General features: G+C 42.2%; 2 protein-coding genes across 3 annotated transcripts; both read left to right on the top strand.

The window, feature by feature from the left end:
- Positions 4,253-5,617, top strand: LOC8072373 (thylakoid lumenal 17.9 kDa protein, chloroplastic). Its single transcript, XM_002457495.2, has 3 exons — positions 4,253-4,607; positions 4,759-4,885; positions 5,093-5,617. The coding sequence occupies exons 1-3, from the start codon at positions 4,321-4,323 to the stop codon at positions 5,411-5,413; spliced, it is 735 nt and encodes a 244-aa protein (XP_002457540.1). The 5' UTR covers positions 4,253-4,320; the 3' UTR covers positions 5,414-5,617.
- Positions 20,103-23,009, top strand: LOC8085056. 2 transcript variants are annotated; one of them, XM_021456784.1, is made up of 5 exons: positions 20,103-20,844; positions 21,192-21,308; positions 21,862-22,102; positions 22,234-22,351; positions 22,491-23,009. In XM_021456784.1, exons 1-5 carry the CDS (start codon positions 20,234-20,236, stop codon positions 22,580-22,582), a joined length of 1,179 nt encoding a protein of 392 aa, XP_021312459.1. In that variant the 5' UTR covers positions 20,103-20,233; the 3' UTR covers positions 22,583-23,009. The 2 variants fall into 2 exon arrangements, with proteins under 2 accessions (XP_021312459.1, XP_002457539.1); XM_002457494.2 differs by lacking the exon at positions 21,192-21,308.

Below are 23,209 nucleotides of genomic sequence, written 5' to 3'. Positions count from 1 at the left end.
CACCGTGTAATAAAACTTGTATGGATGAACATATATTTTTTTTAAAGCTTCACGCATATATATATAAACACGATGTGCTCCTCTTCTAGTTTTTTTCTTAAAACGGCGTGGCTGCTTGGACCAGCAAGCCATGCTCAATATCTTCTCTCTCTTTTTTAACGAGGCATAGAGAGTGAACCAAGCACACAAACTAGGCACTGGATGCCCTTTCGTGTATACAAATATATGAGTCTGCATAAGCATGCAAGACGTTCTTTCAATGATGCGACAAAATTGTTGTTCTTCCTTCGTGTATAAGCCGGGAGGCATGTCTTTGAAGTAAGCATCGTTCAACCACATACAGCAACCGCGAACGGGCAATCCCTTTTTTTTGACGACCATTGAAGCGCAGCGAAGATGGGAGGAGAATCGAGTCCCACTGGGCGTGCCATTTTGTTTGGTCGAAAACCGAGCGAAGACATAGAAAAATAATGTAATGCAAGGGAGACACATGCACACATATTCGAGAACCACATATTTCATTAATTCTTTCTTGAATATACAAAATACATGATCAACGAAAAAGATGTCTTCTTCCGTCTTCAGCGTCATGCTTAAGGAGAGGTCTGACTTGTAGAGAAAATTGCGTAGTTCGCCGATTTCCGGGGCCTGTTGGGCGCGTCCGGTTAATTACATCCGCAAGACGAGCTTGCAGAAAACCTCCGATTAAGCTGCGCTTTATGGTCGTCAAATATTTAATTGATTGCCGTCGTAGCCATATGCGATATATGGCATAATGATTATGGGTGGCTTTATGTCGCCGAAACTCGGTCACGACATTGCCATCGCCACGTCGGAGTAATAAACGGAATATGTTAATAAAGGGGGTGACTTTTGCCTCGTCGGTGCCCAGTCACGTACGTCGGCCTTCATTAACACGGACGTGTGTGAGTTGCCTTTGCCTCGTCGGTGCCCAGCAACGATGTTGTCCGATCCCGTCAATTGGAACGTGTAGATGGACTAGTGACCTCGCCTCGTCGGCACTTGGCCAGAGTTCCGTCTAGCCTTGTCGGTACTAGACGCAAATAGTAGAAATCCGCCAAAAAATCAATTAGCGGTAAAGTATTGCTTGAACGATGCTTTCTCATCATGAGATCAAATCGACAGCCTCCCGGCATCAATATTTCATAGCGAAACGAGGCGTTCTCATCTCGAGCACTGCAACGAGCTGGAAATTTCTATCTCATGCGTATTGTCTCTTTTTTTTATATATATATACACCCTGACTTTGTTATTAGCAACTTGATAGACGACCTCGCGCGGCGAGGGTTCTGACGTCGTCAAGTTGCTGGCCTCCTCACGATAGTAGATCAGAAGCACAGATGACTTTCAGCGTACACTCTCCGCCGCTGCACGAATAATAGAGCAGGCCAAAACGACCTCTCCGCCGCTGCACGAATAATAGAGCAGGCCAAAACGACCTCTCCGCCACCGTAGGAATAATAGAGCAGGCCAAAACGACCTCTCCGCCGCCGTAGGAATAATAGAGCAGGCCAAAACGACCTCTCCACCGCCGTAGGAATAATAGAGCAGGCCAAAACGACCTCTCCGCCGTTATCGCTACGAACTGAAATTTCTGTCTCGCACGCTGTAACAAGCAGGGCGTTCCCGTCTCATATGTCTTGATTTGTTTTTATTACTCGACTTCATCATCAGTAACTTGACAACGACCTCGCGCGGCGAGGGTTCTGATGTCATCAAATTACTGGCCTTCTCACGATAGCAGATTACAAGAACAGATGATCCTTGCCATATCATAATATTTACACAGATTTGTATCACATCTTAACTGATTGCTCACCAAGAAACGTAACAGCCGGCATAGATGATATGGTCTTGGTTAAACTTGAAGATGTCGCTGGCTTGATGGACGTGAACACGCTCGATGCGGAGGGGATTGGCGCTGACTTCCGTCTCGGCAGTGCAGAGGGGATTGGCGCTAACTTGCGTCCCGGCAGCTTGTTGGTGCGAAGGGGAAGCCTGGACGCCTGAAAACGGGTGTGTATGCGTTGAGCCAAAGAGCCTGGCGGCGTGTACGTCAACGAGCAGAGCGATCGAATCTAGCAGAGGCCTGGCGGCGTGTACGTGAATGAGCAGCGGGATCGAATCTAGCAGAGGCCTGGCGGCGTGTACGTGAATGAGCAGCGGGATCGAATCTAGCAGAGGCCTGGCGGCGTGTACGTGAATGAGCAGCGGGGCAAAACCTGTTGGCGGGGTTAGTTTATATAGGAGCCGGGTAGGATTGCGATGGCTTCCGTTGCGCGCAGTGCGCCGCCTTCGTTTGTTAGGCGTCGAGCGAGATACGTGGAGATCTCGTTGCCAGCTGCACACCGGTTGCAGGCCTACGATGCTCATCCGTCCAGGACTCAAATTTGATAACAAAACGTACATCCAGTACGTTACACGTACGCATGCAGGTTTCTCAACGTTTGAAAGCTAGTTCCGGGCACATATACATATCCATGCATGGACGTATACACGCCGCAATGGTTAAGCTAATTAGCTCTTGACGATTCCAGACTTTGGACCTCATACGGTTATAGGCAGTAGTTGTGCTGAGTCCAGACTTTAGACCGTGTATACGATTCGTGTACACACCGCGCTGTACCATACTTACATCCGGCCAAGGTACGGTTCCAAAAAGGTTCTGGATCATCGCACCGGTGTCTCGCGTGCTCAACTGAAGTGTAGTCCTATGGAAATACGCTACACAGACGGCCGTGTGTACGACCTGTTGTACAGCCAGTCCCAGACGTATACGGACGCAAATACGTTTTTAGTACTGCACATACGTAGTGCATGTAGGGAACTGTTCAGAGCTTCCGTGAAGAACCTTGCTAGCTTCTTCCTAATATTCTCGGGTGGCTCACGTGTTCTGTTGTGCTTGCCGCCTATGCATATTTGGAGTGTCTCATGGCCCTTCGGCATATATATGAACCACTGTGCATGACACTATACCAAGAAGCTTATAAGACTCGCTAGTTTCTTATCTTTTACTACCTTGTTGATAGTACAAACATCAGAGGCGATATTAGAAAATTTTGTACAGAATTCCGTCAAACAGCCGCCTCCATTCCCTTGTCCTCGTTGTCGTCGACATCATCCTCTGACGAGGACTTGCTGTCATTGGGACGCGCACGACGGCTGAGGAGGATGTCATCTGGGAGCTTCGGGTGGCGGTCCACGGAGGACGTGTTGCTCCCATTTCGGCTGCGGCTGCGCCCGCGCCTCGGTGGAGCGCTGCGGGACTGGCCCATGAGGGAGGCGCCGCGGTGGCGAGGTGAGGACGGGAGGAGGCGGTGGTGGCCACGGAGCACGTGGCGGAGGTGTAGAATCTGGAAGGCGGCGGAGGTGGTAGGCGGCGGCGCGGGATGTGGTGGTGGGCGTGGTGCAGGCGGAGGAGGAGGAGCAGACGCGGCGGCAGGCAGATGACGCCGGGGAGGTAGCTACCGCTCGCGGGCGCTCCCGTGACTGGAAGGGCATGATGGACATTGTGCTACCTAGGACCCACGTGTCAGACCCCTTAAACGAAAGAAAACGAACAAAATAGGAATAGAATAGCATACGGGTATAGCCGAAGATGAAGTTGGACACGGTGCAAAACAATATTGTAGCAGCTTCCTGGTTTGGTCAATCTTTCGTAATGACACAGAGATAAAAGCCTCCTAGCAAACCCTACGGTATTGTAACAGAGCTCTAGCCCGAAACGGCCGAGTGGTGGCTAGACGGATCCGTGCATATATATATATATATATATATATACACACACACACGGAATTACACGCTGCAAAGAAAAGCTTGGGGGGCTTGATCAGTTGACATGCACAAGTTCAGTTGCGCGACACCATTGACACATTGCGCCAAGTTCACCGGTTAATAATCCGCATCACAATATATATACATTCGGTTGCGACACCAACTGAGACGGTCAGGTCGCCTGGCTGGGCGTGCTTGATCTCTTGTGCCGAAACCATGGCTGGCTCTTTATCTATCCTTCGCGACGATGACACACATCGATGCCTCCTCGCTTGACGAGAGCTAGCAATTTCAGCCTAAAAATACGTGCGGCTGGCTTTTGCGGCCCATGGACTCAAAGTTGGTCACCAAATTCTTTCGGACAAGGAAACTTAAGCCAGGAGAAGTTTATCCGGCCCGGCCCATTATTGATTATTGCATACTGTACTACGGTCGGGGTTCAAGTCCAATCGAGTGGCGCGTAGAGCGGAGGGGAGATAAGATCATAAGACCGTTGTCGTGATTCGTGAAGGGTGGCGACAAGACATGCCGCCGGGCACAACTGCTCCGGCGCCGGCGGCGGCTCCAGCAGCGGCGCCGATCCGGACGCATCTCCTCACCTCCGTCGCGAAGGTAGCGCTCACGGCCGCGCTCGTCTGCGGCGGTGGCGGTGGCGGCGGCCCCGCTGCCGTCGTCGTCGTCGTTCCGGCCGCTGCTCATGCCGTCCCGTTCGTCCGTCCTCCTCCTCCCCTGCAGCTGCAGGGAAAGTCCTTCGCCGCCTCTACTCCTTACGCGCAGTCTCAGAAGCTGCAGCTTGGCCTCGACAAGCTCGGGTTCGTTTATATATATATATATATATATATATATATATATATTGCTTGCCACTTATTCTTTCTGAATCTTGACCTTTGCTAATTACCACTGCAATTGGAAATGTTCTCAGCGGCTAGTTTGAGCTGGGTGATGATATATAAAATGGTGCAGAAAGATCAGGGCATGTCCGTCCACCAACCCGGGGTGCGTGTCCACCAACGCGCTGGGATCCTCGGGCTCCTTCGCCTCGCCGCTGATCATCCCGGAATCATCCGCCGCCGGGGAGAAGGCCGTCATCGTAAGACGCGTCATTATATTGGTCACTAGCTAATTGAAGATACTATATATTGCAGTTTCCAGCTCTTTCGTGGCCAAATTAAACGGCGTTCGATCATGTCATACTCGATCGGTTTTGCATTTCTTAACTGATCGATCTTGCATTGTACTTTTAATTTTGTGGCCTGGGTGGTGGTGGTGGACTGGTGGCCGGCCGGCGGCGTTGCAGTCGTTGCGGCAAGCCATCGAGAAGACGCAGAGCAACGTGGACTTGAAGGTGGATGAAGACACTCCATACGGTCACTACATCGAGGCGGAGATGGACGGCGGCGTTGGGCGGGACGTGATGGAGTTCCTGGTGAAGAAAGACGCCGGCGTGGTGGCGTACCGGTGCATGGCCACCAAGGTCACCTTCGTGTACCCCTTCACCACCGCCGTCGGCGACTCCAAGGGCCAGAAGCAGAGGATTGCGGCCATCTCGCAGGAGCTCGGATGGTACGCCCCGGACATCCAATCCTCCATCGACTCCGACGACGACGCTCCTCCGTGAAGACCGTACAACGAATCATTATCGATCACTTCATCGATCGATCGGGAGCGGAGGTACGGTATAGTTGCGGAGCTGGTTGGTTTTCATGCCTGCCTAGGGTCATCATGCATGTAAGTATGCAGGCATCCGTCAAATAGTACAGATATAATTAACATATAAGTAATAAGATATATAATCATATAAATGTACAATTGTAGTAGAATATATTTCAAGCTGTTGTTATATGGTTGTTAAGAGCAACTCCAAGAACTTGACTAAAATTAATAGTCAAATTCCATTGTTTAGCTATTTTATAAAATAGAAAATTTCTTAAAAAGGAAAGAAAAAGTCCACAACAGTCTTGCTATTTTACAAAATCGGATAGCCAGTGTCATTGGTTGGCTATTATAGCTACCGTAAATCAAAAGATAGCCAGCTTTGTATTTTATAAAACTAGATAGCACGTCTGGTTGAAACCTACTTTTTATTTTATAAATTCTAAATCAGCCTCCACAACAAAAATAGCTAAGCTTTTAAAGTTGCTATTCCCTCCGATTGGTTGAGTAAATTTTTCTCATTTTCTTCGCATGCCATTTCACAGTATAGTCAGGTTTGACACATGGATACACACATGTGATCGTCTACAGTATAAGCACACCAGAAGCACTAGAAAGACGCGCGGCGTTGCCGCCCTGTCAATTAAATGGACCATCTTCTAGTTTTGAATAAGGCCTTGTTTAGATGCAAATTTTTTTTGAAGTTTGACACCGTAGCATTTTCGTTTGTATTTGACAAACATTGTCCAATTATGGACTAACTAGACTCAAAAGATTCGTCTCGTGATTTACAGATAAACTGTGTAATTAGTTCTTCCTTTTATCTATATTTAATGCTTCATGCATGTGTTTAAAGATTCGATGTGATGGAGAATCTTGTAAAGTTTTAGAATTTTGGGTGTATCTAAACAAGGCCTAAATGCTTTTGTAGAATTATCTGTGAATTTTTTCGTTTGTAAAGAAAAGCGATTCATCTTGGTTAATAGTCATATGAAATTGCAAATTAGATAAATTATTTTTTAATATCCCCTTAAGATTATGATAATTTCAAGACTAATAACAATATGTCATTATACAAAAGCTGTTAATAAGATCTTGTGCGTGACCGAGTCATGCATTGAGCATATAAAAACCACAAAATAATACTGCGAAAAATATTATTAATTCATATAACCTAGATTTTGATCGTTGATGGTTCGTCTGATTTGTATCTTTTTCTATACCAATAAAATGATTTAATGGTTATTTAGGAAGACAAGTCATGACTAATGAGACTTGACAATTTTCTTACCTTTGTTTACTTCGTTTGTCTAAAAAGTCATGACTGAAACTACTACTCGCTGATTTGTTATGAGAGAAAAACACTGCTGAATGATTGGTAGATTTGACAGATAAGCTCAAGCGAACAGGCTCCTCTCTATGGTCTTCAAAATAGAAAAAAAAATCGGTAGCACGTATGTTGTCGTATCATGGAACCGGTTGTGTAGAACTTCAATTCTGATCATTCATATTGTTATCTGCAACTTGTGAACATGAAGTTGAGAAATGCTACCAATGGTTTGTTGGTGAACCTTGGAATAGAGGGAACAAACATAAAACCAGATTCTTCACGTGTATAAACAGCCACCAGCGTCATGAGCTTCACACTTGATATTTCACAAGCTGCACAGTGGTGGATGGAATCACCTTTGGGAATTCCTTGATGTAATCCTTATTAAAACAACAAAACAAAATCAATTTTAGATAAATATCAACAAAATCTGGTAATCAGAATATAGGAAATATTTTTATTGGAGTGCATTTGTAGGTTTGTCTTATCATTGATCTATTCTGAAGGATATTCATGCCTTGTTTAGTTGGGGAATGAATTTTTTTTTTGTGTCACATTGTATGTTTTGTGTGATATCGGAAGAGGTATTCGGATACTAATAAAAAAACTAATTACATAACTCGTCTAAAAATTGTGACGAATTTATTAAGCTTATTGAATCTATCATTAGCACATGAGAGTTACTATAGCACTTAAGGCTAATCATAGACTAATTACACTTAAAAGATTTATCTCGTGGTTTCCAACTAAATTGTGCAATTAGTTAATTATTTTATTTATATTTAATGCTTCATTGATGTATCCAAATATTCGATAGGATGGGTGAAAACTTTTTATGTAAAGTTAAACGAGGCCTCATTGAACTGTATTAGCAGGAGCAACAACACTACTTTTAAAAATTGTTTCAACGTGCTCGCTACTGCTAGTTAATTTAGTTTTCATCAGAGTTAAAATTAGACGTTGTAGCCGAGTAATCTAAGAAGAGAGGTTAGCCGAATAATTTGAAACTTCTGATAGTGATTTTCTAGGTTGAAATAATTCATTAGAAATACTAAGGCCTTGTTTAGTTCCGAAAAGTTTTTAGATTTGACTACTGTAGCATTTTCGTTTTATTTGGCAATTAGTGTCTAATTATAGACTAATTAGGCTTAAAAGATTTGTCTCGCGATTTACAGATAAATTATGCAATTAGTTTTTATATTTCGTCTATATTTAACGCATCATGTATGTGTCCAAAGATTCGATGCGATGGATCTAGCCTTGTTTAGTTTTTGGATAAATTGTGTCCAAAGATAAATTGTGCAATTAGTTTTTGTTTTTTTGTCTATATTTAATGCTTCATACATGTGTCTAAAGATTCAATATGATGGATGAAAAGTTTTTGGATGTGAAACTAAACAAGGCTAGAAAAGAGGTGTGTGCATGTGCATTTAGATACTTGGCAACTATAGTCTCTAGGTTTTTTTGGTGTTTATACGAATGCAGAGAGGTGAATAAAACTGAGCTTTTGCTTGTTACTTAAATATTTCATATGAATATACTGATTTCAGCATATATATATACTGCAAAGTTAAATGTATTTATTATACGTTGTGATGATGATGGTGTCATCAAGCTAATAAGGCCAATCTTAATGTATAGTTTCATGGCACAGTTACCAAGACTATAAACTAGGTAACCGAGCCACATGAGTTTCATGAGATGAAACTCCTATCTCATATGATGAAACTCCATCATTTAATGACCCTGCGAAATCAGCTATTTTACTTATGTGACACTCTATTTAATGTGCATGACACTTTCATGAAACATGCATTAAGACTGAGACATATAAAACGACAACTATAGGAGCTTGGGAGTCTTTTGAAACCAACGTGTGGCCCTTAGCAGCCATGTTCCCATTCTCGAGTTGGAATATTCTCGTTTCGAGAACATAGACGTTTTTATAATATGAATCATGGAAACGGAAATGTGGGTCATATTTCTAGGCTGCTAAGATACTCTAGCTGAGCTAAAGGATGACTTGTGAACTCAATTACGGTAAAACCGGCAACAAAATAAAGATGTCGGGTAACGATGATGGTATGAGTTTAGCTACAGAGCGCTAGGAAGGGAATACGTGGAGACACCGTGAGGGAATACGAGGAAAGACCAATGTTGTGGCACCGTGAGAGTGCTGTGGACGGGAATTTATAGCGACTACCCCTCGAGCGTTTGTATCCTTTTGTTTTCGCGATGTATCCAGAAAGCTCTAGCTAGATTGTACATGGACGGCAAGATTTGTTTAAGCATGTGAACGAAAGGTTGAGAAATTTAGGTAACGTGGCCCAATGCCTGCTCGAGATTTGGCCTCAGGTTTCGTCAAATAGAGATAGAGATACGTACCTTGTGCACGGGACCGTGGACAAATTTTAGGGCTGTTCGTGGCATGTTGGCATGGACAAATAATAAATGTTTGTGGATGACATAACTTGATGATGTGGATAACTTGCATGATAGATATATAGTTATAGTTACGGGAACGTATCCGATGGAAACCATAGTTTTTGTGAAAACCCGTATAAACTATAATAAAAACGTCTAAATTCACAAAAAATCACACATATAGATGATATGATGGTATATAACCTTATAAAATATCTTATTTAAACTCAACTTAGTTTGTGAGATATAAAAATAATAAATTTCAACCTAAAAAGTTGTCCACAGGATTTATTAGAAAATTATTATTTTTATATCTCACAGACGAATTCGATTTTAGACAAGATATTTTACAAGATTGTGTATCATCATATCATCTACCTGTGTGATTTTGGTGAATTTAGACGACTTTTTGCCGTGGTTTGCATAATTTTTCATAAAAATTACGTACGTTTCCTATAGTTACATGTGCTTGTGGACTGCTAACGTGGATTGCTTGTGCGCATGCTAAGATTGACTTGTAGTGGGGTTGTACTAGTTCCTACTGATACGATCTCACAAATTACACTTGTCATTCTTATTTAAAACCTAATCATGGCATAAAAATATGTTTACGTAGCAAGCTATTGAATTTGAGTAAAACTCAAATGAAGCTTTCAACTGAGACTGAATTTTGTAATTGCTTACTGGTACTCCCTCTATTCATTTTTTATAAAACATGGCATGATATGATACGATCTCTCAAATTACACTTTAACTATTTATTTATGTTGTACTATTTGTACTTATAAATTTATGGAATTATTTGTACTTATAAATTTATGGTGATTAGATACTTTATTTAGCTACAAATCTATCCATATCAATTTTGTATTATAAAATTAAAAAATGTTAGCTAAACCAGTGGTGAAAGATTTTAAGAACCGACAACCAAACGATCCTTTTTATAAAACATGGCCCGGTATGATAGGGTCTCCCAAATTACACTTTAACTATTTATTTATATTGTACTATATGTACTTATAAATATATGGAATTATTTGTACTTAAATTTTATGATGATTAGATACCATATTTAGTTACAAATCTAACTATATCAATTTTATATTATAAAAGTAAAAAATATTAGCTAAATTATTGGTCAAATATTTTAAGAATCAATGAACAATCCTTTTTGTAATATACATGGCTTGATATGATATGATCTCTCAAATTACACGTGTTATACTATGTGTACTTATAAATTTATGGAATTATTTGTACTTATATTTCATTACAAATCTAACCCTACCAATTTTGTATTATAAAATTAAAATTTATTAGCTAAATTATTGCTGTTTTAAGAATCGAGACAACCGAGCTAAGTAGATAGGAAGACGGAAGAGTTGAGTTGGTACCTTAAGGCTCTGTTTAGTTCCGATTTTTTTTTAATTTTTTTAAGATTTTCTGTCACATTAAAGCTCTGTTTAGATGCAGCTAAACAGGTAAAACTTTTGGAAAAATGAACACTTTTTTGGAAGAATGGATCTAAAGAGGGGCATGTAAAACTTGAGTTGTAAAGATTTAGAATTTGGGACCTTGAAGCCCCAAAACTATGTAAACTTGCTTAGGGGCCCTGAAAGGTCCTAATATGGCTAGAGGGGGGGTGAATAGCCTATTTAAAAAATTCTACAAACTCACTAGAGCAAAAGTTAGTAAATAACAAAGCGAAACTTTTTGCTCTAGCTCTAAAGGGGTGTTTGCAAGCCACCTACCCAACAATTCTAGTTGCTAAGATCTCTATGCACACAAGAACTAAGACTTTACAAGATACACTAGAGAACTAAGCTACACAAGTCAAAGTAAGCAACTAAACTAATTACACTAGTTTGCGGTAAGTAAAGATAAGATGAGATATTTATACCGCCGTGTAGGGGATGAACCAATCACCAATATAAACAATCAAGCACCGGGAGAATCCCAATCAAACACAATTGAGACACCGATTTTTCTCCCGAGGTTCACGTGCTTGCCGGCACGCTACGTCCCCGTTGTGTCGACCAACACTTGGTGGTTCGGTGGCTAAGAGGTGTAGCACGAACCTCGTCCTCACTAGGACACCACAAGAACCTACCCACAAGTGAGGTAGCTCAATGACACGAGCAATCCACTAATGTTGCCTTTGGCTCTCCGCCGAGGTAGGCACAAACCTCTCACAATCACCGGGAGATGGCCACGAACAATCACCAACTCGTGCCAATCCTCCTCCGCTGCTCCAAGCCGTCTAGGTGGCGGCAACCACCAAGAGTAACAAGAAAACCGCAGCCAAATCGATCCCCAAGTGCCACTAGACGCAATCACTCAAGCAAATGCACTTGGAATCACTCCCAATCTCACAAAGATGTTTAATCTATGAAGGAGATGAGTGGGAGGTGTTTGCTTAGGCTCACAAGGATGTCAAGTATGTTAGACTGCCAAGGGTCTAAGCCCCAAGCCGGCCAAACACGTATTTATAGCCCCTCAAACAAATAGAGCCGTTGGCTCTTTCACTGGGCAAAAACTCGGGGTCACCGGACGCGCACCACCGGACGCTCAAGCCAGCGTCCGGTGCCTATCGTCCGGTGCCTTACCCTAGCTGGGCCAGGCACTGTCTGCACACCGGACGCTCAGACACAGCGTCCGGTGCCTCTAAGCCAGCGTCCGGTGAGTGTTTTCTCAGCGAGAAACACTCCCGCGACTTCACCAAATTTTCCTCCGGCGCAATAGAAAATATGCACTTCATTTTCTCGAAAAGCGCCGAATCCCGCCTCGCAAGCTCGGCGGGAGGGAGAGAGGAACCCATCCTCTCTCAACCCTTCAAACTTCAACACCCTTCTCAAAGTGTGCCAACACCACAAAGTGTAAACCAACATGTGCACGTGTGTTAGCATTTTCACAATCATTTTCTTTGAAGGAGTTAAGTTAGCTCACTAGGTTCTAAATGCATGCACATGAACAATGACACCTAGTGGCACTTGATAACCGCTTAGCAGGTGTCACTTGATAACCGCTTAGCCAAAGAATTCCCCTCTTTATAGTACGGCTATCTTCCTAAATGTGATCACACCCTCTATGGTGTCTTGATCACTAAAACCAAAACCCTAAGCAATACCTTTGCCTTGATCTCCATAGGGTTTGTTTTTCTCTTTCTTCTTTTCCAAGTTGAGCACTTGATCATCTTGTGGTCATCACCATCATCACCATGATCATCACTTGCTCTATTGTCACACCCGGTTTTAAGGAACAAAACCAGGCTAGCTATATGTGTGCCCAGGAAGTCCACACATACAACAACAGAAAGGAACAGTATCAGAAACAATGTTATATAGCGAAAACATACTTATAATTAACACTTACATCAGAGTATCGCGGAACGGTAACTAATCTTCAGGCTCAATCTACACAGGGACGGCTGACTGGGGGTAACATATGCCTAGCACTTCTTGTATCTTGAGAACACCTTCATGATTCCATCGCTCTTCTGCTCGACTCTTACTAGTAAACTGAAGTGGTGGGAAATAGCAAGAGTGAGCACATATCGTACTCAACAAGTATAACCAGGGGTTCATGAGGCTCAAATAGCTGACACTGGTTTGACTGCATTTAGCTTTTAACGGTGGATAGCATGTTCATAATTAATGAGCAATTGTCAAGGTAACATAAATATTCCTTTAATTCCATGATCAAGTGTAAGCATAATTAATTCATAGCATAAACGATAATCAAATGAACATAACAACTTAATAAGCTCATCGTCGGCGCAGCAAGAACCCCCAAGGCCGCTCATAACCGTGAGCACGGCTAGTATACCAGTTTTACACTCTGCAGAGGTTGTACATCTTTACCCATGAGTCATGATTTACCCTTTCGCCCGAGGCCCGTCGACCTCTTAACCCACTACCAAGGAAGGTCGGCAGGGATCACTATGAAGCCTTTCAAAAGTTCGTCTAACATGTTAGGGCCGCAAGGTTTCCTTCGCGAGCAGATATAGATACCCCCCTTCCGAATGGCACAATGACGCGCAGCCTATACACATAGGGACAGGGGCTCGCACTATACCCGTGTCGGTTCAGCCCCTCCGCCCTTTCGGGTAACCTCTAACAAGCTAGAAAAGTTCTTCATACTGAGCTAAAGCCAGAGCCATTATAGCCCTCATGGTTGCACTGTTGTCCCGGTGATCACTTACAGACAAGATCTCATATCGTTATTTGTCATTCTTTTATGTTCATTGCATAGCTATTAATCATCTTACAAGATCATGGATTATATCAAGCACTAGCACATCTACACCAAATGCATATCAAGTAGGTAACAAGGAATCCATGTAACAATCATCTATGATTTTGCTAAGGTCGACAAGGTGATAGCATGCATATGATATATATGTGTAGTTATAAGTGAATAGGTAACAAGGATGATCCCAAGTTATACTTGCCTTAGGCTTGCTTTATATCCAAAGAAACTCCTTTAGAGAACCTTGAGTTATCTTCTGGTCATAGCCCTCTTAATCTTCAACACCGATAAAATGGTTCTCGTTCTCTACTCGTAGCAAGCACCAAGCATATAAACATACAAGCAACAAATAGAAACAACTAAGAACAGTACACCACACAAGATGAAGCAACATACTACCAGATAACTAGTTACTACGGTCACGAGAGCGCAAGAGACACCGATAAAGGAATTATCAATATACAAAAACGATGTAACACCCAAAAAATGAGAATTTCAATTAATAGGAATTAATTTGATTTGTTTAAGAATTTTTGGGAGCATTGAATCTAGCAAAATAAATAATTTTGTGCAAATTAAAATTTACCATAAATTTAGAAACCTGCTTTTGCATTCATGCTGAGTATGACATTTATTTTGTGCTGTGTGTTTCTGTTTTCATCTTTTGTTTTTGTTCAAAACTTTCTTTGGAAAAGAAAAGGAGAAAAGAAAACAGAAAGGAATAAAAAAAAAAAAAGAAAGAAAGAGAAACAAAGCCCCAGCCGAGGCCCAGAACCCTTCCAAGGCCCAGCAACCCCGCGGCCCAGCTCGGCTGACGACCGGGCCCCGCCTCTCTCCCTCTCTATGTCTCTGACCCCGCGGGCCCACCTGTCAGCGCGCACTGTTCTTCTTCCCCACGTATCCGACCGGGACTCCTTCTCCTCCAACGCCGAGCCGATCCCGAAAACCCCGGGATCTCCTTGCTATCTTGTGCACCAAGCGCCTATAAAAGCTCAAGGACCTCCCCGCGACTTCCCTTTGCAGTTTTCCGCGTCCCGGGATCCCTATCCGTCACGTTCATCGCGTTTTTGGATCTCGGCAAGCACTGCAGGAGCCGCCGCCCGCTCTCTCGCGTCGCCCGCACTCCCTGAGCCGTTCCTGACCACCAAACGCGCCTAGGTGAGCACGCGACCTCCTCCTCTATCTCCCCATGTCCTCGCTTCTCAATTTGGTGCTCGGAAACGAGAAGCCAGACGCCGCCGGCGAACTTCCGGCCATGGAGCCACCGTGAAACTCCTGGGCGCCGCCGGTGCTCCTCCCTCCCTCATCCAGATCGAATCCAAGCCACTAGAATCTAATCCAACGGCCGAAATCGACCGATACCCCTTCAACCGCGTTTTTGCTAAAGAGCCCCTGCTGTTTTTAGGAATAAACCCGCAGTCCATTGCGTAGTTCACTGAATACGCTTTCTCCACTGGAAAGCGTATTTTCTGTCGGCCGAGTTCAAACACGCTTTGCAGAAATTACAGAATTGCCACTGATTTTATAATGCTCATAAAATATTCATTTTAATTCCGTTTGTGTCCATTCAAATTGCGTTAGGTTCGTAATTAGATGCTCTACATGTTAGAAACATAAATTTACTATTTTGAAGCTTTTTATTCTGCAGTACTATTTAATTAATTATTTCTCTATAGGAAATCTTAGAAAATTCATACCTTTCACGTTTTAATTCCGATTTTCGTGAACTTTACGTTTGTGTGATCGTAGCGCTGCGTAGATTATTTTCATAAACTTTTATATTTATTTTACCACTGTTTGGTGTATTGTTCTAATTATATCTTGTTTGCTTCGTGTATGATTGTCCACATTGGATTGCGTGTTGTTGATTGATGATTGGGATTAGACGGTGAGCCGTACGTTGGTGACCAAGACCAAGCTTTTGAGGACCAGCAGGCTCAGGAGAGCTTTGAGCAAGGCAAGTATAACTTGGGATCATCCTTGTTACCTATTCACTTATAACTACACATATATATCATATGCATGTTATCACCTTGTCGACCTTAGCAAAATCATAGATGATTGTTACCTGTATTCCTTGCTACCTACTTGTTATGCATTTGGTGTAGATGTGCTAGTGCTTAATATAATCCATGATCTTGTAAGATGATTAATAGCTATGCAATGAACGTTAAAAGATGACAAATAACTATATGAGATCTTGTCTGTAAGTGATCACCGGGACAACAGTGCAACCATGAGGGCTATAATGGCTCTGGCTTTAGCTCAGTATGAAGACCTTTTCTAGCTTGTTAGAGGTTACCCGAAAGGGCGGAGGGGCTGAACCGACACGGGTATAGTGCGAGCCCCTGTCCCTATGTGTATAGGCTGCGCGTCATTGTGCCATTCGGAAGGGGGGTATCTATATCTGCTCGCAAAGGAAACCTTGCGGCCCTAACATGTTAGACGAACTTTTGAAAGGCTTCATAGTGATCCCTGCCGACCTCCCTAGGAAGGGGGTTAAGAGATTAGCTACCTCGGGTGAAAGGGTAAATCATGACTCATGGGTAAAGATGTACAACCTCTGCAGAGCGTAAAACTGGTATACTAGCCGTGCTCACGGTTATGAGCGGCCTTGGGGGTTCTTGCTGCGCCGACGATGAGCTTATTAAGTTGTTATGTTCATTTGATTATCGTTTATGCTATGAATTAATTATGCTTACACTTGATCATGGGATAAATGGATTATATATGCTACCTTGACAATTGCTATTTAATTATGAATATGCTATCCACTATTAAAAGCTAAATGCAGTCATACCAGGGTCAGCTATTTGAGCCTCATGAACCCCTGGTTATACTTGTTGAGTACGATATGTGCTCACTCTTGCAATTTCCCAACACCTCAGGCTATGATAATGAAGATGACTGGAATGAGGACTACCGTTATGAGTACTAGGTTTGGGGTCAACCAGTCAACAGTGTCCCTGTGTGGAGCTTCCGTCGAGAGCGTTGTTTACTTTATGCTGTCATTTTTTTGTATGAGACTATGTGATATTTTATATTCCGCTATGTAATAAACACTGCGATGGTACATTTGAGATTTGTCTACGTATGTGTGCGACTGTTTCTGGGGCACATATGAGTCTTTTATGCATCCTATTTTGTTCTTAAAATATGGGTGTGACAAACGACTACCAGAACTTTATATTGCAACGGAAAAAAAAAAGACTACAAGCCTTGTTTATATTAGTTCAGTAAAACTACGAGAACGTTGTTAATTTAGATTGGACAAAATCACATTTTATTTTAAAAGCCGAGTTAAACAAGCCATATTTTATTTATAATATGTGAATGGGTTTCATCCATTTAATCATTTACTACAGAGAACATAAAACACATGAGAGCAACTAATCTGTCATAATACGTGTTAAGACTAAATAAGATTATAATTCAGAAATACACTAATACTAAAAGTATTTTATTTATGTTTGTAGATTATAAAAAGAAACAATTACGAGTTTGATTTATTTAAACTATAAAAGAAAACATGTGGAACCCACTAATTCAGATTAGTTAAATTATGTTTTAAATATAAGCATGCATGTACCATTTAATCAAGTAAAGTTTAACTTTTAAAATAAAGATGAAAGAACATGTGTGATGTATGTTCAAATTATTCAGGATACGTGTTGGAGCTGATGATATTATAATTATACACAATTTAATATCATGATGATAGTTAAATTTTAACATGCAAAACAACGTGAGCACTAAAACAAGTTTATGGTATTTACTGTGATTGTCCAAGCATATTATAATTAAAATATATTTAAGTTGCTATTAGCGAAATTCATGCTTATAAAATTATGAGGGACCGGCATAAGAAACTTATATTATTTGTAATTATAAAACTAACTACAAGCATATCAAGTAAATATTTAGCAATATATGAAAAACATGTGACCCAAAAAAAAACATTAGCACTAATGCGTGGATTAAATTGCTATGAGTATAACGCATCTTGAACGGATCAAACGGAGTTAAAATAGTGAATATATGGTCTAAAAAAGATAGTGTATTTCCTTTGTATTTCTAGATTTATTTTTGTAAAGAAAAACGGTCACCAATTCATGTGATGTCATCACGTAGTCACAACGACATCAACCAGTTAGCAACTACAGTAGCTAGCACACGGAGTTGCAGTAGAGCTCAACAAGAAATCAAAGTACAGACAACAACCAAGAAATAGTGGCAATTTGGATTTGCGTGTAACAACCTGTGGTTCCGTAGAACTCGATGGATGGCAACTTCTGCAGACACACCGCCGTCGTGCAATAGCCTGTAGATCGGATAGCACACAACAGCAGACCACTATGGATCAGAGATTTTGCGACAGGGCGAGATAGAAAGAATGAGATGTAATACTCATGTTCACGAGAGGTTCTTTGATCCATTGGCTGCAACGGAGAGGAAGATCCCACTGCAGCGGCGGCGTTCCTAGCGACGACGGTGCTCATCACATGGGGGAACAAGCACAGACGTGAGGCTATATCACCATGCCAACTCGTCCACAGCGTCGATGTCGATCAAACAGGGCGAAAATAGGAGGTAAATGTTGTCGGCGCCGACTGATGAACTTTGGGCGGCGGCGCTTTGACGACGACAAGAGCTAGGGCATAGGATGGATGAGAAATTAACCAAATAGGACATAAAGATATGTATATGTACTGTTTGTGTGGGTTTATTATGGCCGAGATGTACGTGTTTCTTCACGTACGAGTCCTGAGTTCACGTGGTGGTCGAGTCCATCTTCAACACGTACGACAGTAGTGGTGGTTGTCCACGGGACTTCATATGGTAGTATATATTCCGTATATATATTTCTCATGTTTGGGATAAGAATTAAGAAAAAAAATGTGCATGCAGCAAAGCAGGGACACGATAGAGGGAGCGTGCGAGATAGTAGAAGGAAACAAAAATAAAGAAACGTGCATCTGAGTAGAAAGCTAGTTGAACCAGTTATTTGCTTCCTGAAACATCACGTCAAAACTTAGATCCAATGAAACAAGAAAATAATAGATAGGGTCAAGACTAATTCGGAATTTAATTAACATTTTTCTATAACTAAATTTGCACAATCTAAACCTAGTAAATTTTTATCCAAATATCAAAATATTTATTTTTGTTAATATTTTATATGCACAGCCCAAAAATCAAAATTTTTAGGGTGTGACATCTATCACTTGGCATGTACCAGCCTCATTAAGTCTACACACACTTAGCATAGAGGTTAGTACTAGGGTTTCATCAATTATCCAAAACCAAACTAGGGCTTTCAGGCCCGTGTCTTGTGTGTTGCAGACCAAAAAATTTGGGAAGCATCTAAACATCTATTTGGAATGTAAAGTTTACATCCAAAAGTTTTGGGATGTAAAGATTTGGCATCTAAACAGGCTCTAAATCTTTGGACACATAAATAAAGCATCAAAATAAATAAAAAATAATTAACCATATAGTTTACTTATAATTTGAGAGACAAAATTTTAAAATATAATTAGTCTATAATTAAACAATAATTATCAAATACAAATAAAAATACTACAATAGCTAAATCAAAAAAATTTCACCAACTAAACAAGACACTTTCAATTTTTTTTGCAAAATAGGAATAGTAGTACTTTCATTTGTATTTGACAAATTTTATTCAATTATAGACTAATTAAGCTCAAAAGATTCGTCTCACAAATTACAAATAAATTGTATAATTAGTTATTTCTTTTATTTATATTTAGTGCTCCATGTATGTGTCGTAAAATTTGATGCGATAGGAAAATGTGAAAAATTTTGCAAAATATTTTGAAAACTAAGGTCGTGTTTACTCCCCGAATGAAAAAATTTTGGAACACTATAGCCTTTTTGTTTGTTTGTGATAATTATTATTCAATTATAGACTAACTAGGCTCAAAAGATTCGTCTTGTAAATTTTGACCAAACCGTGTAATTAGTTTTTTTTATTTTCATCTATATTTAATACTTCATACATGCATCTAAAATTTTGACGTGACGGAAAATCTTAAAAAAATTGTATTTTTGGGTGGAAGTAAATAAGGCCTAATGGAGAATTGGAGATTCTACAAGGAGCCTGTTTAGATTGGAGATGAAAATTTTTTGGATGTCACATCGGATGTGTAGGAAGGATGTTGAGAGAGGTTTTTAGAAATTAATAAAAAAACAAATTACATAGCTCGTCTGGAAACTGCAAGACAAATCTATTAAACATAATTAATCTGTTATTAGCATATGTGGGTTACTGTAGCACTTAAGACTAATCATGGACTACCTAGGCTTAAAAGATTCGTCTCGCGATTTTCAACCAAACTGTATAATTAATTTATTTTTTTATTTGTATTTAATGTTCCATGCATGTGTCTAAAGATTCGATGAAATGGATGAAAATTTTTGATGAGGAACTAAACAGGGCCAGGAGTAGATGGTAATTGTGGTCCAGCTGGCTCCCACGTCATGACACCAGCCAGATCAGCCAGCAACGGTCACTTCTACGGTGCGCAGGCTGCACAATCACCACAACCACTCACTCCTCTCCACGTGTCCACCTACCTCTTACCCAACGGCTATTTCACCACCCTTTCCCCAGCAGCACACCGCCGGCGTCCCGCCTGTCGCTTCTGACCGCAAAAAAGAAAAAAAAAGCGAAAAAAAAAGAAAGAGCGCGCCACCTACCAACAAGGAAGAGGAAAGGGCGAGGAGGAAGAAGCGGAGGAGAGAGAAACCCTAATCGAAATGGGCAAGCTTCTCTGCGACCCTTCCGCCGCCGCCGTCGCCGAGGCCCTGCCGCCGTCCCCAGCCCCGGCTCCGCCGCCGCCGCTCCTCGCCTGGTCCGCCCCGTCCCCGGTCCCCTCCCCCGAGCCTTCAACCTCGCCCACGGGCTGGGACGCGGTCTGGGCGCTCGAGGACCAGCAGCGCCGCCGCCTCCACCGGATCTGGGAGCGCGGCGTCGCGTGGAAGCCCTCGTCGCCGGGCGCCGGCGAGGCTCTGGCTGCTGCGGCTGCGCCGGCGCCGGCGCCGGCCGTGGTCTTCCGCCTCGACCACGGCGGGGAGGTCGACGCCGATGGCAACTGCCTCTTCACCGCCGCGCGGACGGCCGCCGCTGCCAAGGCCGACGCGCGCGAGCTCAGGCACCGCGCCGTGCGCCGGTTCGCCGAGGTCTACGCCGCCGCGGGGGAGGACGACAAGGCCGCCGTCGACGCCGCCGTCAGGCACCTCTACGCGCCGGATCTCAAGGCCGGGTGGGGCGTCCACGTCGTGCAGGAGATCAAGGTGCTCGTGCCCAAGGCACAGCGCGACGCGCTTGACGCCGCCATCCAGGAGCTCGTTGATCTCGGCATCCAAAGGTACCACGACTCGCGGATCTGCCCTTGCTCGCTACTCTTGCTCAAATCTTTTATTTGATTTTCTCGCCACGACGCCACGTTAGAATGTAAAGGCCTTGTCTTTTTCGTATGCCTTGCTGATGATTTCGACCATTCTTGCTCTTGGTCTAATCAGACGCGCGCACAATATTATTTTCTTGCCACCTTGAAAGAAAATATCCTGTCTTTGCCCGTTCCCCCAAATAGTGTTCATGGCTTCTTGAGATTAGTATTGAAGTTTATTTATTTCAGTTAATTTACATATAGCAGTTCGCGTCTCTTTAGCTCTTCCTGAATTTCATAACACTCACAACAATAATGCAATGCAGCATGTACATGCTCAGCATTCACAAGCACGGATTGATGCAATCTTGTGGGCTTTGGCATCATGGAGATGCAGGACATTGCCTTACAAGGTGTCTGCGTTGTATCCTTGAAATAAAAAGGTCAATGAAGGACGGAATCGTCTTTTTAAGTATTGCGACGCAAGTGTTGATGTAATGGGAGCCAACGATTGTCCACCCAGTTATTTCCAATACATCATTTAAGTACTCCCATGTTTGACCGGTACAGCTGTACTCCTACATCTTAATTAATCAAAGAATCTGAAGTTGTTTAGTACTCCCTCCGTCCACGAAAGAGTCAATTTCTAGAGTTGTCCTAAGTCAAACTTTTTAAACTTTGACCAAATTTCTAGAAAAAAATACTAAGATTTATAGTATCAAATTAGTATTATTAGATTCATCATAAAATATATTTTCATATAATGTGTATTTTATATTATAGATGTTGTTACTCTTTTCTATAAAGTTAGTCAAACTTTAAAAAGTTTGACTGACACGGATCCTAGGAATTGATTCTTTTAGGGACGGAGGGAGTACTAATAATCAGCTTAGGCTTCCTGTACCTGTTCAGTTGTGGCACCCACAGAGGCTGGCTACTAGCCATCTGTGCCTCCAAGATCCAGTTATGTGCTCATACATCGTGTCTTCCTTTCAGGGAAATAGCAGCTGAAACTATCTACAAGGAAAGATGCATCACTGTAGACAATGGTGATAGTTGGACCAAGTACATGTCCATTTCTGGTTCTGCAGAGGATGAGCATGACATTATCACCCTGCAGTACACAGAGGAGGGGTTACTGACAATAGATGAGAACCGAGATGGCCGTGCAGCTGCATTTGGTGATGATATTGCCATTGAATGCCTAGCAACTGAATTCAAGAGAGAAGTTTACGTGGTAAATTTTTTGGACACATCAATATGATATGTTGCCAATTATAACTCACTATAGAACTGGCCACTATTTTATCTCTATTTGATAGCTCAAACAGTCTTTGTAACATGATCATTTTCTGTGTGCCTTGATAGGTGCAAGCTCATGGGGCGGATGCGATGGTTGACGAGGATAACTGCGTGTTCTTCCTCCCACATCGTCCTAGAGGAGAAATTTGTGAACCACCAATTTTTCTTTTCATGAAAGGAACAGGTGCGTTGCAGATGCAAACACAGATGTGTCTTCATCAGCAAATCAATATAATCTGCAGAATGCACATCAATCTTATTCCTGTGTTTCTATTTAGTGACACATCCATACTTAAGTAGACTGTACAAATTTTTACTTGCAGCATGGTGTGGTGCTGGTGCCGACCATTATGAGCCTTTGATTGCCACTGTCCTCCAGCATGTTACTCCAGAAAAGGCAGCTGTTGTCCTTTGAGAATGACTGCAGTTTTTTTTTCACCCCCCATAGTTTTTAGTTAGCGGCGGAGTTGAGACAATTTTGTTATTGGAGCTAGAGTGCTGAACTGAGGAGCAACATCAATGCCCAAGAGATTAGAGAGACGGCCAATCTGAGTATCTGACTTTGTTGCAGGGTCTTGCCTGCTTATGAAGCTGTGTACCGTAATTCGCTGTTGTATGGTGATTTTGTTGTATGTTTATGAGTAGGTTCTGACTAGCGAGGGTATTCTGAGTGGTAGAACGTCGAATCTAGATTTTTTGAGGGTATGATGTTGTTTGCCATTGTTGGCCGGCATTTTTGTATTGCCTATTGTGAGGATTTTCGTTTTTCTGGCTGCCTGTTTCTAGGGACATCATGATTGGACATTCCGAATGCAATCAATTCCTTTTTGGTGTTGGGTTAACTCTTTTCTCCCAATGTTTGTTATTGCTCGACGTAGAGCCAAGTACTGAAATTGTTGGTGTAAATTTCATATAGGATAGTTAAGGGTGCCCTTGGTTTGACAAAATGTTATAAATCTACATGTACAAAAAAATGTGAGCTTATAGGATCTACGTAAATCAGATCTCCATATGTAACTACATCCTGTGTACCTGCAGGGAT

Source organism: Sorghum bicolor, chromosome 3 (genome assembly GCF_000003195.3).
Source record: "Sorghum bicolor cultivar BTx623 chromosome 3, Sorghum_bicolor_NCBIv3, whole genome shotgun sequence".
Lineage (NCBI taxonomy): Eukaryota > Viridiplantae > Streptophyta > Magnoliopsida > Poales > Poaceae > Sorghum > Sorghum bicolor.
This window is presented reverse-complemented; position numbering and strand designations above follow the sequence as displayed.

Coding starts and splice junctions, on each gene's coding strand:
- LOC8072373 (XM_002457495.2), top strand. CDS start 4,321: ATGCCGCCGGGCACAACTGCTCCGGCGCCGGCGGCGGCTCCAGCAGCG. Junction 4,608..4,758: donor CTTGGCCTCGACAAGCTCGG/GTTCGTTTATAT, acceptor AAAATGGTGCAG/AAAGATCAGGGCATGTCCGT. Junction 4,886..5,092: donor CCGGGGAGAAGGCCGTCATC/GTAAGACGCGTC, acceptor GCGGCGTTGCAG/TCGTTGCGGCAAGCCATCGA.
- LOC8085056 (XM_021456784.1), top strand. CDS start 20,234: ATGGGCAAGCTTCTCTGCGACCCTTCCGCCGCCGCCGTCGCCGAGGCC. Junction 20,845..21,191: donor GTTGATCTCGGCATCCAAAG/GTACCACGACTC, acceptor AATGCAATGCAG/CATGTACATGCTCAGCATTC. Junction 22,352..22,490: donor TCTTTTCATGAAAGGAACAG/GTGCGTTGCAGA, acceptor TTTTACTTGCAG/CATGGTGTGGTGCTGGTGCC.